This window comes from Typopeltis vanoorti, chromosome 22, assembly GCF_054136105.1.
Source record: "Typopeltis vanoorti isolate ZY-2024b chromosome 22, IOZ_Tvanoo_1.0, whole genome shotgun sequence".
NCBI classification, from domain to species: domain Eukaryota; kingdom Metazoa; phylum Arthropoda; class Arachnida; order Uropygi; family Thelyphonidae; genus Typopeltis; species Typopeltis vanoorti.
Genome location: NC_143570.1, coordinates 38398588 through 38416024, shown reverse-complemented (window position 1 = coordinate 38416024; position 17437 = coordinate 38398588). Strand labels below are relative to the sequence as shown.

The 17437-nt window shown below is 35.0% G+C and overlaps 1 protein-coding gene across 1 annotated transcript in view; it reads right to left on the bottom strand.

Annotated features, from left to right (window-relative positions):
• The window catches only part of mRpS31 (mitochondrial ribosomal protein S31), a 115483-nt gene extending 98549 nt beyond the window's left edge, over positions 1-16934 (bottom strand). Inside the window, exons 1-2 of the mRNA XM_090412260.1 lie at positions 16818-16934; positions 8228-8372 (exon numbers count right to left, since the gene is read on the bottom strand). Of these exons, the coding sequence (XP_090268386.1) occupies positions 8228-8372; positions 16818-16885 (213 nt within the window). The 5' untranslated portion in view covers positions 16886-16934. The remainder of the gene's footprint in view (positions 1-8227; positions 8373-16817) is intronic.
• Between the last annotated feature and the right edge of the window lie 503 nt (positions 16935-17437).

The following is a 17437-nucleotide window of genomic DNA, read 5'->3' as shown; positions in this document are numbered from 1 at the left end:
ATTCATACTCATTATACATCATAAATATATATATATATAAAAAAAATGTACAATGGCAAACTCAAGAAAATACCATGTTCAGTCCTATGGTATCAGTCAATGAATAAGAAAGATATCAGTAGAGCATGAGAAGCTTTGAAAAATACTTAAATGATGCAGCTTTCTGAATGTGTCCATGGATTTTGAAGAACAAAAGTGTGAGAGAAATGGATGCTTAACCTTATTAAGCAAGAGATCCATAGGAAGAAAATGTAGAAGAAATATCTTGAGAATAAGGATGAGAAGAGTTATTAATCATATAACACAGGCCAGAAAAGTTACAAGTATTGTACGGAAAGCAAAGTCAAACATGAAAAGGAACTGATTGTGCAGCTACAGTCAATTCAAAAGAATTTTACTGTTATAAAATTATTTGAACAACTGCAAGATGTGATTGTTCATATAACGAGTTCTCATGTCACTAAGATGTTGGAAAGAGGATAGGCAGACCAAATGATGAGAGCTTACCAGGAAGACTTTTACAGCAGACCAGTAAATATCAAAGGCACGCAACTTGAGATTCGCCATTTTCCATGGTATTTGTCCAGAGATGGGTGACATAAGTGGGCAGATCCCCTGTTGATCGACCATGACAGAATCCATACCAGCAGTCAGGTATTAGCTGAAAGCCTTCAAGATAATGTACAGGCTGAGCATTAATGGTTCTTTCCATAATTCTGAGATGACAGAGGTGCAAGAAACTGGACAGTTGTCTGAAGGTCAATCTTCTTAGGGATGGATTGTATGTGAATGACAAATAGTGGGAGTCAACGCTAGTGCACAAACTTTTAGAACAATCAGAAGGATGGCATCATTCTTCTGATTGTTCTAAAAGTTACATCACGACCAGGAGAGATGTACGTATCCCACGTGGAAAAGATTTTTCTAATCTTTTTCTGGAAAAAGGTCCAATGAGGCATTGAATGATGGATCTTTGAGACAGTTGGAGACATTTACCAAGATCATCTATGGAAGAGATGATGAAGGAGGCAAGAAGAATAGGCTGTATCTGTAAGTGATGATGCAACAGAACCACTCAGATGTAAAAGTGGTGGGAGCAATGTTACAGCCAACAGCTTGGCCAGTGATCATAAGGATGGCTACCATTTGGGCAGAATACAAGATTCCTGCTTTTAGTTATTTCAAAATCAGGTTTCGATGTGTTGATACTTTTCATGCAGCTATTCCAGGCTTGGTATAAGCAGTAGAATTCTGGAAGCAAGCCAGCTATGGTATGTTCAAATCTTCTCTTGTAGTCTCTTGGCATACCTTTTAGAGAACAAATGCTTAGACAGAAAACAGGAATTTTATGGTGGAATGTTTTTTTTTTTTTTTTTTTAAATGTTGAGTCCATACAAGAGAGATTGGTTAATCAATCTATAGTACAGTACCATGTATGGGTAGTTGGTTGAGAAAGGAGAAACTTGTTTACATTAGATTTAAAAGCCTATATATTGTATTCCATGCTTCCACACTGATAAGAATTATCTCAGAGATACATTTCAATGCATAAGTTTGGGTTGGATAGCCAGAAACAATAATTCAACCATGGAAATGAAGAAAAATGCAAAGATCATCCCGTTTGCCTTTTTTATAATGCAATATAACACATGGATGTCAGTGATTATGAACATGTTGCTCCATGGGGAAGCAGTCTGTACTAGATTGTGGTCTGAAATGCCTAGAAGACAGACAACATTCACAGTGCACTTAAATGGGTGAATGGTAAGGAAGCGGTTTAACGTATTTGAAAACTTAAGGAGCATATAAGGGCAAATATCAGGAGGTTATTGAGAAGAGTGAAAGATAACAGCATAATGGGAAAGGCTGTCAGTGTGATACTGAAATATGCCAATGATGAGTTGAACGAAGAGCCAGAATAATGAATGGTATGCTAGAGGAGCTGTGTGAGGAGAAGGGAGTACAGTTTGTGGATGTATGGCATGTGCTTGAGGGAAGAATGAAATTATACAGACGAGATGGGTTGCATCTAAATGGCTTTGGAGTAAGTGCACTGGAGAAAGTGTTGCTAGATGGAAGTACTGTGCGTGATGCATGTAAGAGATCAGAAGTAAGAAATTAAGTGAAAGATCAGGAGAGTGGTATTGAAGAAACAGAAGTACTTTGCAGTGGAAACAGTAGCAGTGTGAGAGATGAAGAGAGAGAGAATGGGAACACAAGAGGAACAGAGAAATGGGGGGGGGAGCCCCGGTGGACAGGGAGATATGGCATAGCGAGAGTGGATGTTGAACGTAGCAGTGATTGTGTGTATGGAGATGATCAACATGGAGACATGGAGTATATTGCGATGTGAGTGGGGAAGTTGAGACTGAGCGGATGAACGTGGTAAGTGGAGATAAAGGTGACTGGGTAAGGGCAAGTGTGGTGGGGAAATCACAACCAAGTGGTTTGGATAGGACTGGTTATAGACCTAAAAATGAACTGCTGTGTTTACATTATGAAAATTATGGAAGCAACTACTGCGTTAGAGTAAAACTTTAGTTTAATATAAACCAAAATAAACACTCGAAGTTTCAACCTTCACATTAAGGTCATCATCGGGAGTATACACATATATATATACAAAGAAACAAGCTGCACTAAAGTCTACAATCTTTTATTTCCACCAGAGGTCAGGCCAATAGTTTTAATGGTTGATCAGTAACTTTAGCATACCATGTAGATTATAGTGCAGCTTGTTTCTTTGTATATATGTGTATACTCCAGATGATGACCTTAATGTGAAGGTTAAAATGTCGTATGTTTATTTTGGTTTATATGAAGCTAAAGTTTTACTCTAATGTGGTGGTAGTTTCCATAATTTTCATGATATTCTGATCACCATGTAAGCATGAAGGAAAGAACTGCTGTGTTCGTTCACAAATGTCCTTAGTATTAGAAATAAGGGAGATGAAATGGTTTCACTGATTAAGTTCATTTACCCCAAAATCAATGGAATGAGTGAAACATGAAGATGATATCCTAACGGGAATAGAAATGGAAGGACACAGTATGTTTTGCCAGGATACAAGGTTGGTGATTATGACAAGCTTAGGAGATAGCTTGGAGTTATAGCATGAAATAAGGAGTTAAGCAGTAAAGAAATAAATGCTGCTTTCGTTTACAAATGTGAATGTATTCTGAAGGCCAAAAGGCTGAATAAGGTAGGTGTAAAATAGATGAATGAGAGGCTTAAGCATGAAATCTGGAAGAAGGTACTTTGGAGCAGTACAACATGAATATGGCAATAATCATTACATGAGGAGTATAAAGAACAAGCCAGGAGAATGACTCAGTTAGTAAGGAAAACAAAAGTGCAGTAGGAGTAGAAATTTGCAAATTAGGCAAAGAAACAAAGATAAACTCTAGAGAGTTTTTAGATATGTGGCAAGTAGAAGGAAGAACGATTATGGTAAGATGATGTTAACGGATGAAAATGTTAGAATGGTAAATGCTACAGAAGACGTTGTTGAGGTATTCGGTGATCAATTTATACAGGGGGTTTCATCTTGATCAAGATGGAATCAAGAGTAACTTAAGTATAGAAGACATAGCAGAGGATGACTTAATTGTGAGTGAGCAGGAGACATTTGAGGTAATAACCTTGATGTCAATAAAGCAATAGGATTTTATGACATATCACCACATGTCTTAAGGGAAAGTTCCAGTGAATTTGAAGTAGCATTTGCATGCCTGTTTAATAAAAGTCTTACAACAGTACAGGCTCCAAGGGAGTGGAAAGAGGGTAAAATTATAGTAGTAATTAAAAGAAGGTAAAAGGCGAGTCAAAGTGCATGAAATTGCTGAGACTATAGGTCAAAAGAACGTGTAGGATATATTTTGCATGAAGAATTGCATATGAAAAAGCTTTGAGAAAGATGGGTGCCGTGCTTTCTCACTGCAGATCAAAAAAGCACTCACATGAAAATCTCTGAACAGTGCCTGGAGCATTTTAACAAGAATAAAATTTATTTTGTGCATCGATTTATTACTATGGATGAGACTTGGATTCGCCATTACACACCGGAATGCAAACAGCAGTCAAAAAGTGGACGGAAGCTGGTTGTTCAACACCAAAGAAGACAAAGTCGGTTCCATCAGCAGAAAAGGTCATGGCATGGGTGTTTTGGGATGCTAAAGGCATTTTATTTATTAATTATCTTGAAAAGGGCAAAACAATAACTGGGGAATATTATTGCAATCTTTTAACCAGACTAGATGAAAAAATTCGTGAGAAAAGACCCAGTTTGAAGAAAGAAAAAATCATCTTTCATCAGGACAATGCACTTGTCCAAAAAGGTGTTTTGGCAATGGGAAAATTAAGGGATCTGCACTATGATTTGTTGGAATATCCACCCTATTCCCCAGATTTGGCTCCCTCTGACTTCTATCTTCTCCCAAAACTAAAACTCTTCCTCGCTGGTCAGCCTTTTTATTTGAATCAAGAGGTGATTGCAGCTGTAGAGGGGTATTTTGCAGATCTTACCTAGAACCGCTACAGGGATGGGATAATAGCACTAGAGCATCGCTGGAATAAATTTATTAGCCTTAAGGGAGATTATGTTGAAAAATAAAAATAATTTTACTTTTCAACATATCCATTTTATATATATATATATATATAATTGAGCACCTTCTTTCAGTGGTAAACTATGTAAAATACTGGCAATGAAGAATTAACCGATTTCTGTCGAGAAGTTAATATAAGCTTCTATTATTACTCAACAATTCGTTCTGGTATTAGGGGAAATTAGAGCTTTCGAGTTCAAATTTTAACGCAATCCACTGAAATAATCAAGCAGCAGATATAAAGTATAGGCAACTTATGAAAACAGAGACTGTGCATTCCTCATACTCTTCCATAGGAATTGAGGCAATGAGTTTAGTTTTCTACATAATGATCTAGCAACACCTCCACAGCTATGGATATCTGAAACTCTTGATTCAGATTATAGATACTACCCATAAGCAAACACATTATCTCAAATGCTCAGAGCATAGTACAGATCTCACATTCACTCTTTGGATCAGATGATGTTTGAGAATAGGCTGCAATTTAAAAACGTTATTTATTGATGTGAACTGCTTCGAGCTTGCTTTCATCTGTGTCAATTTTTGGGAGAAAGTCTCATTAAGCATGATATGGCACTGTTCCAGGTTATCAATGTGCTTTCTAAAGTTTGAGAACTGTTTTACTGATGGATGGCACATCAGTAAAATACAGGGGACAGAACAATGGTTGTTGGCTGATATTGGTCAGAAATTTTGAACAGTAATGTGTGGGAAGTTTCCAATAACCATAGTAATTTCTAGTGAAAATATTTAGGAGAATTGCTCTTCTAACTAGGTAACCCTAATCAGAACAGCAATTCTCAGCAATGTTGGTATTTCAAAAATTAAGGCTTCTTTTAAGAGACAAAAAAGTCTGGTATAAAACAGCCGACAACAACAACCAAATAACATCTTATAATACAATCTCGTTAAAACTCAAAGAAAAGTAGATAGCAATTTACTTAACTATGCTACCTTATTAGTTATTATGCTGATAAATGACTGGTCGATCACAGAAAGGTGAGACACTATACAGGAATATCATTTCATAAGAGCATTTGTGTATAGTGACCATTCATTATCCGAACAACTGAAGACAGTTTTTTTTTGACATATGTATCCTACATATAATTTTGTTATCTTTCATCATCCAGTCTGGAACTTATAGCTAATTCATCAATGAAAGTTACTACCTTCAACATAGAAATAGCTATATATGACATTTAACATGCTCAAGAAATTGTTTGAAACTATTCAGAGTTGAATTTTTGATATTTCTATTCTTTTAGCAAGGACTATCATGATGTTTGTGACACATATACATTATTCAAAGGACGCTACTGAATAGTAGTAGTTATAGATATGGTAATAATTCCACAGTGCAAGTAAAATATGTAGTACATTTGCAAAAGAATAACCTATGTTGGGGATTATGTACTCTCAACATAAAACTCATTTTGTCAATATGAATAATCCAATTGAAATTAAACAGTTGGTCAGTTTTAATATAGATCCGAAATACCAAATTTAATTAAATTCATCCAACCAGTGTAGAATGATATCATTTCAAAAAGAATTTGGCATCACTATAGTTCAAAGAACATATGAACAGAGCTAATCTAAGGTAAATCTGCTCTGCTCACATGCCAGGAGGTTAGGGGGGGGAAAATGAAGAGAAAGATAAAGTTCTAGGTTGGCTGAAGTAGTTAGCAGTGCTTTAAAAGACTGAATGTAGAATCTGACAGTGCTAATCAGCAGACTAATATGAAAGAAAACACATGATAGGAAATTAGTAGTTATGTAAACTTGATTATTTAGAACTATCATAATATCTTCTGTACATGTTTATCTTGTACAAAATCATGATTTTAATCTTCATCATTTTGTCAATAAAAATGACTTGACTGAAACCAAAACTGAAACAAATGGATACATTTTTATGTATATCTTAAATCCCAAACTTGATCATTTAGCTGAAAAGGAATTACTGAAATATAGAATTTAAACCACCAAGAATTTCCTGTTTTGTGCACCTTCAATAGACACAGTGAAACAAAAATCAAAATGAGAAGGCTAATTTCTCTAAGGATTGCAAACACCAACTTAAGAATTGTTTCTAAATATCTGAAATGTTTTACTTGATTCCATAGGGTTCTTCAGGATGCAAATGTTTTCAATTTTCCTGTCTATTTTCAGGTCTTTACTTTTTATTGCTGATTTTCAAACAGCATTATTCTATTTAGTTAGAGAAACCTATAAGCTTGCACTAGATTTATTTAAGAGTATAAAGTAAAGAGATGAATTGAACATCTAATTTTGACATCAGGTTTAATGCTACTTCCTTTCATAATGTGATAAGTATAGATGATGAATAACAATGAAGATAATGTGAACCCTTTTATTCTAACTGCTAACTCACATCATCTGCAGTAAGCAAGGCTGTGGTTTTGCACTAGGCAACAGAAAGCATTTTACGTCTAAAGACATTCACAAACATCCATGGAGAATAGGTTTATTAATTGGGCACAAATTTTCATCCAATGTTAAATCAGGTACAAAGGCTGTCAACTTTAGATTTTGTACTGCTTTTTCCAAAAATATTAATATCCACCCTTCTCGCAACAGTCATTAGTTGGCCATCTATACATGACTCAGGTCGGCAATTTTTTTTAGGACACAAAAATGAAAAAAAGTTCAACTTGTAAGAATTATCTACTTGCACATGTACTAAAACTGCTTATATCTAATTATCACTGTTAACTAGAGATATTAGACAGAATATGAGTATTCTCACTGTTTTTATCATGGCACACAATACAATAAAAGAAGGAAATGAAATACAAGAAAAGAAGGAAATGAACTGCAGATATTTTAACAAAGAGGGGTAGTTCTCTTTTAACGAAGAGAAAGAAAGAAAAGCAATATGAAAATAAACAAATTACTGTAGATGCTTTAACAAAAAAAAAAAAAAAAAAAAAAATAGGTAGTATTGAATAAAATACTACTGATGTAACTCTAGTATTCAATCTTATTTGCTGACTTATTTGTATTGGTATTTTTGGAAAGAAGATTGCAACATTTTCTAAATTTTACCAAAGTCCAATTGACTTTGAGATGTAGCATCATCATCAGGGAACAATTGCACATGAAGATACGTGAAACCAGGCAATACAGGATTATGTGAAATTGAAGTGAGGAAACAAATCAAAGCCTGAAGTCCTAAATTGAGCCACCCATTTAATGAGCTTGATTGTGTGTGTTTGTCACTATGCTTATGGCCTGAGGATGAATGTTTTTCTTGAAAAACTTTCCTAACTTATTGGTTAGGAAAGTTTTTCAAGACAGAAGCAGATTAAAATTCTTTAAAGAAACAAATACTTATTTCCTTCCGTAAAGCAAGGTAATCTTTCTTCCTGCCGGGAGGTATTAGGACTTTAGGCCATGCTTTGTTTCTTCGTTTCAGTCTCTCTTACTCATGAAATTTCCACATAATTGTCAAAAAGTTCCAGAAGGATGTTCGAGAATTTTTCTTGATGTTTTAAACAGTTATGTCTCATCAAAAAATTGTTTGCTGCAAAAATGTCTTCAAAATTTCAAAAGAAGAAAGAAAATTTATTAATGTAAATCTATTATACACCTTCTGTTCTTTGTCTTCATGTTGCTGTGACTTTTCTTTCACAAGCATATCCTCACTGCAAATATCCTTTTTATCACTTGAAAAGTAGGAAAATATCTGTGAGCACCTTTGTATTCTGCATTTCAATAAGTAAGTTTGTTGAAATCTGTAATATAAAAAGAGATATTAATTCAAATAAATTAAGTAGCCCTGTTTTTTAAAAGAAGATTACAATATATTCTTTAAAAAAAAATCATTGCACTGCACTAAATTACCATTTCATAATTCCATGCCATATTTAAATGAATTACAAAACTTCAAAATATAGCAATAAAATTCTTGTAAAATTTGATTTTTAGTATTTTTAAAATGTAAGTCTAAAATGGTGTATTATATTTTTGCATGCTTGTTTCAAGTTGATCAACATTATAACATAGAATTGTACAATGTTTGTAGAGGTGATCATGTTAAATTATAGTCTAACATAATATAAGTCTAAACTCATTTTTTTTTTCACTTAACCAACAGAATAACAAATAACAAGAAATGAAATCAAAAAGAAATATTCATTCTGCATATAATTAATAATATATCTTACCTGTAATGCATTAATTTAAATTGCATGAATTTTTTTATGGAAATTCTAACAGGAAAAACTCTAAACCTATAGCATTAGCATCATGAGCAGTAGACTGCTCATGATGCTAATGTTAGATGATCCAGGGCCTTACTACAGAAATCAAACATGATTTCCCACCCTTCCAAAGCAACCCACCTAGAAACATTCACAACATCCATGAAAAGAAATAGTGGGAATAAAATTTACAACTTGTAGGTAAAAAAGAGAAACTTTTCACACTTGGCCAACTAGACCTCAGGAAAAACTTTAAACCTACAGCACATTAGCATCATGAGCAGTCTACTGCTCATGATGCTAATGTTTGATGATCCAGGGCCTTTCTCACCCTTTCCAAGCCACCCACCTAGAAACATTCACAAAATCCATGAAATGAAATCGTGAGAATAAAATTTACAATTTGTAGGTAAAAAGAGAAACTATTCCAACTTGGCCAACTAGACCTCTAGAAAAATACAGTAAATGGTGCTTTAAACAGATCCTTAAATCTCAAATTTTGTCACACTTCCCAAGCATTCATGATATCACTCATCTCCAAGTTTCTGATAAAAAAAAAAATCATTTTAAAAATCCTCCCACTCATCACAGTACATCTCACCAATATCTTACTTGGTGATTTTCATTACACAATGTAAGACCACCACAATATTCATTGGAGGCCCTGAAGTGGCTTAAAAGAAAATCCATGTCTGATCTCTACAACAGGATTCTCAAATTACTTAATCCTATGCCTGCCTACAATACTAACATTATAAGCTACCAATATTTTGTATGTGGGAGTGATATTAAAAAAGCAGGTCTGCACTTCAAGCTTCTGCAGATGCTGATGAAAATCTCATTTTTCTGCATTATAATGTGAGAACACAATGTTTTTATCAGCATAGTGATGTCTTTACTATTTTACAGCCATGCTATTCCAAATTTGAAGGCCAGCACAACTCTGATGTTTTCAATAAATAGTGCACTAGTTAAGAGCTCTTATTAAACAATCTCGGACAGTTTGCTTTATTCATCAACATAGTGCAGTGACATTATGCCCAGATCAATGATACATAAGAACAATAATAACAGAATACATAAATATTTTTTATAAAACAGGATATAGAAATTTAAGCCCCTTTTCACACATTCGCTGTATGTCGTTATGCACAGTTGTGATCACGAACATAACTTCGTGAAAGCCAAAGAGCTAAAAAACTGCTTCCAAACCTCAATTCTGAAGACTGCACCACATTCACATCAAAGAATCAGGCTGCTTTTTAGATACCCACAAATTCACAAGTAATTGTCTACCATGTTGTGATTCTATATATTCTGTTTGATCTCTTGCAAGAAAGAGCTTGCATCCCTTACCTTCAATAATACTGAGATATCCAACATGATCAGATTTCTCCTTTTGGACTGACTGACCTGAGCTTCTGATCTTTCATGGCACAATCACATTTCAACTATAGCTTCTGCAGCTGCAAAGAAATTTTGTGTATTTTTTTGCACAAGACAATACTTCACATCTTTATAGCTACTAACTCTATACAAAGTCCAAATCCACCCAGCCATGGAATAATGCTTCCATATTTGGGATGGCACACTAAAATCCTCTCTAAGATTGCTCGCTTCTATCCAGAAGGGGGGACAATAACGCTAATTAATTATCCCTCTCTCACATGCCCACTTCAATCCCTCTCTCAAAGACATTCAGTTTCTGTCTCATGCCTCTTCTACAGATACTTTCATGGACAATGCTCTGCTGAATTGGCCACTGTTATTCCTCCACTTTCCTCCAAAATCATTAAAACAGAAGCCACTGCTTGCTAACCAATACCCTTTTACAGTCCATCTTGAAATTCACCAAACCAACTTTGCCTCATTTTTCATTCCAACTTCTGTCCTTTGGAACAGTTTCCCACACTCTGCCTTCCCCAAAGATTACAACCCTCAGCTGTTCAAGCAAAATGTGAACATAGCACTAATGTTCTATAGGTTCTGTGGCTTTTAATATGTGGATCACGTTTTAAAAAAAAATTCATTTAAATTGTAAATGATTTAAGGTAATGCACACAAATACACATTCTTTTTTGCTAACAACACAGTTTAATAAGCCATAGTTTTACAAAATACAACATTACTAATAGGGTGTTGTAGTTTCACACTTTTAAATATAGTAATCTTACTCTTATGACATAACTTTAATAACAAAACAAGATTCCACAGTAAAAGTTATCAATTTATGATAATGTAAATGGAGACTATTTTTGTGGAGGCACTACCCAGATCACAGTGACACTATGGAGTGCTATCTCAGAACTCAATTAAGACCTGCATTTTAGAACCTAATTTATTATTATTTTCCTGACCTCCATGAAGTCACAAGGCTCATCGTGGTAGGTCAACACAAAGCCTATCATACCACTCCTTAAACTCAGCCAATGTCTGCATGTTCACCACCCTCTCTGGCTATGCATTCCATGCTCCTACCACTCTCTGTAAAAAAACTTACTTATTGTTTTACTCACCACTCCCTTTTGCGACTCCCAGGGATGATCCCTTGTCCTTGCTCCTTCTCCTCATTGTACCATATGAAAATTCTCCTGTGTTAATACAATAATAGCTCTTCAATGACTTAAATGTCTCAATCATATCCCCACACGGTCTTCTACCACAAACTGTGCAGTCTGCATACCCTCAGTCTCTCTTCATAATCAACATTGTACAATACTAATATCATATTTGCTATCCATCTCTGCACCCTGTCCAAGGTTACTTTATCCCCTTCAAATACTGGTGACCAGATCTAAGCACAGAAATCTAGATGTGGTCTGATCAAAGCTTTATACAATAGGACCACCACACTTTTATCTCCTGTGGTCAATGTCCTCCTCAACATTGCAGCAATTCTTTGAACTTCTTCAAATCTCTATCCACAATCACCCTGAGATCCCTTGCTTCTTACCCTTCTTCCAGTATAACCCCACTGAGTATGAAGTATTCTATCTGTGGATCCCAAACTTTAAAACCTTACATTTAGTTGCATTAAACTGAAATCCCCATTCATTTGTCCAAATGACATGTTCAAAATTCTCATGAAGAGCCAAGTAAAAGGAAGTACTGATATTTGGAACACACTATTATAAAAGTGTATAATTACACAAAACTGTAAGACACTCTGCACTAATAATTTTGACAATTAAACCCAATAAGTAGTACCATAACAATTATACAGAACAATATAGCTGAGGAAATACTTCAGATTACTTAGGATGCCATATTTACTATGAAGAAAAACATGATATTAATAATAAAATGCCATTTTCAAAAATCACAAGATTAATAAACAAGCAAAAAATAAATAATACAAGAATTTACAATGTATCAGACCTTCCAGTATTACAATATGCTTCTGAAATATGGCTAATGAAACAACAAGGCCATCAATTAAAATTAAAATATGAAATGAAATTTTTTTCTCAAAAGAGCTGACTGGACATATTATTATCATTATTACAGGTATCTCCATGGAGTCAGTAGACTTATCGCAGGAGACCCAAACTATCAAAACAATATCTATAATACCTCTTCTTGATTCATTTACAGACGAAGAACTTGCAACTGAGTCAGGCAATGCATTCCACTCATTCACCACCCTCAAAACAAAAAAAATTAATTCTTACATCCTTGTTAACCACACTTTTCCTTAATTTCCAGGGATAACCTCTTGTTCTTCCATCACTATCACACAGCTGACATATTACCCCTGCATCAATCTTATAAAAACCTTTTAGTAATTTAAATGTTTCTATCATATCCCCTCTTTTCCATCTGTCAACCAACTTCTGCAATCCACAAGCTCTCAATCTATCAATGTAGGGAGCATTTTTTACATCACTCAAAAACTGGGTCACTCTCCTCTGAACCCTCTCCACAACTTCCTCATCTCCAAGGAATCCAGGTAACCAGATTTTAGCACAGTAATCCAAATGTGGAAGTATCAATGCCTTATAAAGGGGAATAATAACCTCTTTATCTCTGGATGTTAGTGTGTTCTTCAATAACCAAGAAATCTTATGTGCAATCTTGGCACCTTACTAATGTGCCATCTGAACTTCATCTCCCTATCTACCAACACCCCCAAGTCCCTAGCCTCATCAATCTCTTGGAGTACCGTTCCATTAATATGGTACACAGCTAGTAATCTTTTAATCCCAAAATGCATAACTTTACACTTTTCCACACTGAACTGACATCCATTACCTTTTGGCCATTTTGCCAGCTTATTTAAATCATCCTGCCAACTTTCAACATCAGCTTGATTTTTTTTATTGTGCTATCAACTTTGCATCAACAGCAAACAGCAGAATCCCTTCAAGCCATTTCCTATATCATTTATGATATAAGAAATGGCTTGAAGGTACAAATTAAACAAAGGCCCAAGCACAGAACCATGAGGCAGATGACCAGTGGTCATCTGCCTCATCCTGGACTCTGCTCCTCCATACACTACTTTCGGGTATCTCTCCATGAGCCATTCTCTTATCCATATCACCAGTTTAGTATCCATCCCCATCTGCACTAATTTGCACAACAGTATCCATGAGGGTATCCTTGTCAAAAGCCTTAGCAATATCCAGAAGTATCACTGTGTAGCCGTTCCCCTTGTCCAACTCAGATGTCATTCTATTATAAAAAAAGTTAATAAACTGCTAATTCAGGATCGACCTTTAACAAAATCACATTGGCTCCTATACAGTATCATATTCTGATCCACCAATTCTTGAATCCTGTCCTTAACCAACTTTTCCAATACTTTTATCACCACTCCCGAGATGGTGATTGGTCTGAAAAAAAAAAAAAACTATCGCAGTCTTATAGCCACTTTTATGCAAAGGAACCTTCCTTCCTTCCTTCCACTCCCAAGGGACTATACTAGAGTTCAAACTTAAGTTAAATAACCAAGTAAGATGTGTTGGCAATTCCTTTGCACATTTATACAACACTCGAGCTGATATTCCATCTAAACCCACAGCAGTGGGTTTAAATTCTGCAATATACTAAGTACCTCTGATTTATTAACTTCAATTCTCACATTAGTTATTGCTACAGGTACAGAGATATCCTCACTTGGGTAATAGACTTTTGAAAAGTGATCACTCAGTAACTCTACCATTACATCTGAATTGGTCACCTCAATACCATCAGTACTCACTAAGGTTATCCTTGCAAAGTCATTCTTCCTTTTACTTGCCACATAGCGAAATAACTCTTTGGGATTACTCTTGATCTCCTTGGCTAAGGTCATCTCATAATTTGATTTAGCTTTTCTTATTATGCTGGTAACCTTCCTATCTTGAGCCTTGTACTGCTCATGAGTGTACTGATCACCTTTCTACTTGTAAATTCTCCATAAAAAATTTTTCTTTTTTTGCAGATCAAGCCTGATACTACTACTCATCCATCTAACACCTATCTTGTTTGTCTTTGTGACCATGGGAATACGTTCTGATATTGCCTTCCTCAGATACCTGCTGATTATATCCCATGCACTGCTAACATCTTTCCCCCCTGCAATATGTTCTGCCATGGGACGGCTGTAAGCTCAATCTAAAGCTTGTTATAATTACCTAACCTGTAGTTCCACATATACCATTTCTTAAGAGAGAAATTCACAAATTTTGCAACCTCCCAAGTCAATGCCACATGATTGCTCTCATCAATTGGAGGTAATGAGGACACCTTATTTATGCATATGTCCTCTGAACCTATGACCAGATCCAACACACTCACCACAAGTCCCTTCAGTTATGTGTTGTTTCAAGTAATTATCTCTTAGGTGTATGAATTCTATTTCCTTTTTGCCAAATGATGTTTCCTCCTTCCAATTGATATCACCATAATTAAAATCCCCCATAATAATCACTAACCCTGCATTCATTGCATTAATTTGTTTGTTAATGCATGAATTCAACATCATCCCCTGGCCTATAGCAGCAATGAACTGTATATTTGGTTGCATTGGTTACTATTTCACACCAGGCCACCTCAAATGAACTATCATTCACATGTCGATCCTCTTGATATACTACTTTCTTTGGCTGCAAATCATTGGCTATCATCAACAGTTATGGAACTACAATGAAGTATTAAAAGAGCTAGTGGGAAAACCAGTAACAGTGAATATATAATATTATCAACAAAACTCAGTTGATATTAATTTTATATAACCCACAGGAAAAGGCCAGAAATTGCAAAAAACAAACAAAAAAAAGCATAAATAAGTCACTCAGGCTAATTCCATAACAATAATAATATAATAAGTAAGCAAATTAAGAGGATAAAATGTTTTGATTATTGCTTTTGATTAACTAAAGCAAATTTCAGTCTGACTTTAGATGCAATGAAGAATTAAAAAAAAAAAATGATGAAACAAGCGCATTTACTTCAAGTTACAGTCATTTTATTTTTATTTATTTCATTATTTTTTTAATGAATAATATGCAGCATAAATTTAATTTTCTTTTGATGTAACTTAAATGTTCCCACCATGATTCTGGCCAATACGACTACTGGCAATGAGGCCAACCTTTCAACCAGCAGATGCATCTCTTCTTATGGCTGGGGGGGGGGGGGACTTTACCAACATGTTAATGGCTACCAACGCAATGAATTTCTCTCTGCTTTGTATTTGTGATAAGCTCTCCCCCCCCCCGCCAAGGTTGACTAATCAATACATTTGCTTCCTGAAAAGATACCAATAAGGGCTATAAAGATGCCAAGAAATTATATATCTTGATTTCATCCTTTATCTAAGTGTAAGCAAACAAAGTTTGCATGCGAAGTAACTTCACAACTGGGATACTTGTATATAGCGGCCAATGACATCAGCTGCCTCAGTATCCCATAATGCAATGCATATCCTTACGGACATGTGTAATGCTATGCATTATGGGAAGGGCCACTATCCAGACTGGTTTCGACCTTTATTGAGGTCTCATCAGTGGGAGCCAGACAAACTTTCAGCACCAATAAAGGCTGTTTTAAACTTTTCTTGGTTCCAGAACCAAGCTTTACTCATATTTGCCATGAGTCTGGATTATGAGATGATAGTAGCATGATTTCCAGAACCTTCAGTTATAGCTAATTGTCTTAAGATTTTTCTTTAAGTCAGAACACAACTATACCTTCACACATCATCGCCAACAGGCAAAACATTACCTATCTGCAATATACCTTTTCTCCCACAATATATGCTATCCGATGTGTATCTTTTCAGCAGCAATGAACTGTTTTTTTTTAATAACAACATGGATCCCTAGAGATATTTTCTGCAAAAGTTGCACCACAATCATGACTGTTAATAATTTCCTCCTCTATCCCTTCAATATGACTATTTTATCCAGCAAAATTAACAGCCCGAAATTCAGAGCACCTTTACGGTGCTTTGTATGATATGATAGTGAAGAGACTTCAGCATTTTTTCTGTAACCTCTAATAGCTCTTCCTATCTCTACAACAGCTCTGCTAAAAAAAAAAAAAAATACTTCATCTTTTCTTTTTTATGCGTATGTGTGTTCTATGATAGTTAACCTGCAAGTGGCAATGTCTTCTTCGTAAAATATTTCCTGTCTACTCAAAGAAAAAATAAAAGTTTAAGAACAAAATAATAACCAAGATAGCTTATTTGGGTAACCTTTTAAAGTGAAAAACCTTTGTAATTAATTTTAATGAAATAAATAAAAGCATAAACAATTAAATGTAATATATAAAATATTCTGATGAAAAATATCTGCATGAAACCCAATAAATGAAATTCTGGTTATATCAAAGTACCAACCAAACTTTTAATATTCTTATTACATTAGTAGCTCAAAATTTCTTATAGAATGTAGAATATACAAGTTGTAAAATATGAAAACAGTAAAATGATTATCGTGCACCGTACAAGAAAATATAAATATTAATATGATTGATTTTAATGTGTACCGGCATTTCGGCGTAACCGTAACTAACGAAAGGAAACATCGACCAAGCAAGCACACCTTCACTGCCATGTTGCAAGCAACAACAGCACTACAGCTCCACTATAATGTAAAGAGTTCAATATTAATTAACTGTTATTAATTATATGAAGAGCCAAAGGCTTCAATTCGGCGACATATAAACTTATTTAAGTTAAGGGATATTACATCCCATATTGTTTCATAGCCGAATAAGAAACTCAAAGAGTTTCATGCCGAATACAGTAAATATATAAAGTTCGGCGAGTCCAAGCGTAAGCAAATACCTGGATAGTGTTACAACTGCCCCTTTAGGGAGTGCAACACTGAGGCAACTCATGATAAAGGTGGAGCACTTAAATTAGTTAACTTAAATAAGTTTATATGTCGCCGAATTGAAGCCTTTGGCTCTTCATATAATTAATAATTTATTAGGACACCTTCTTGGCAATTCTCACAGTAAAGTATATGTAAGTTCTGTTTGCTACAAACTTGGTATTTCTAGGTCTACCTACTCACTGATGAGACCTCAATAAAGGTTGAAACCGGTCTGGGTTTCAACCTTCTCTCTCTCATAATGTAGAACAGTAATACAGCTCCTAGGAG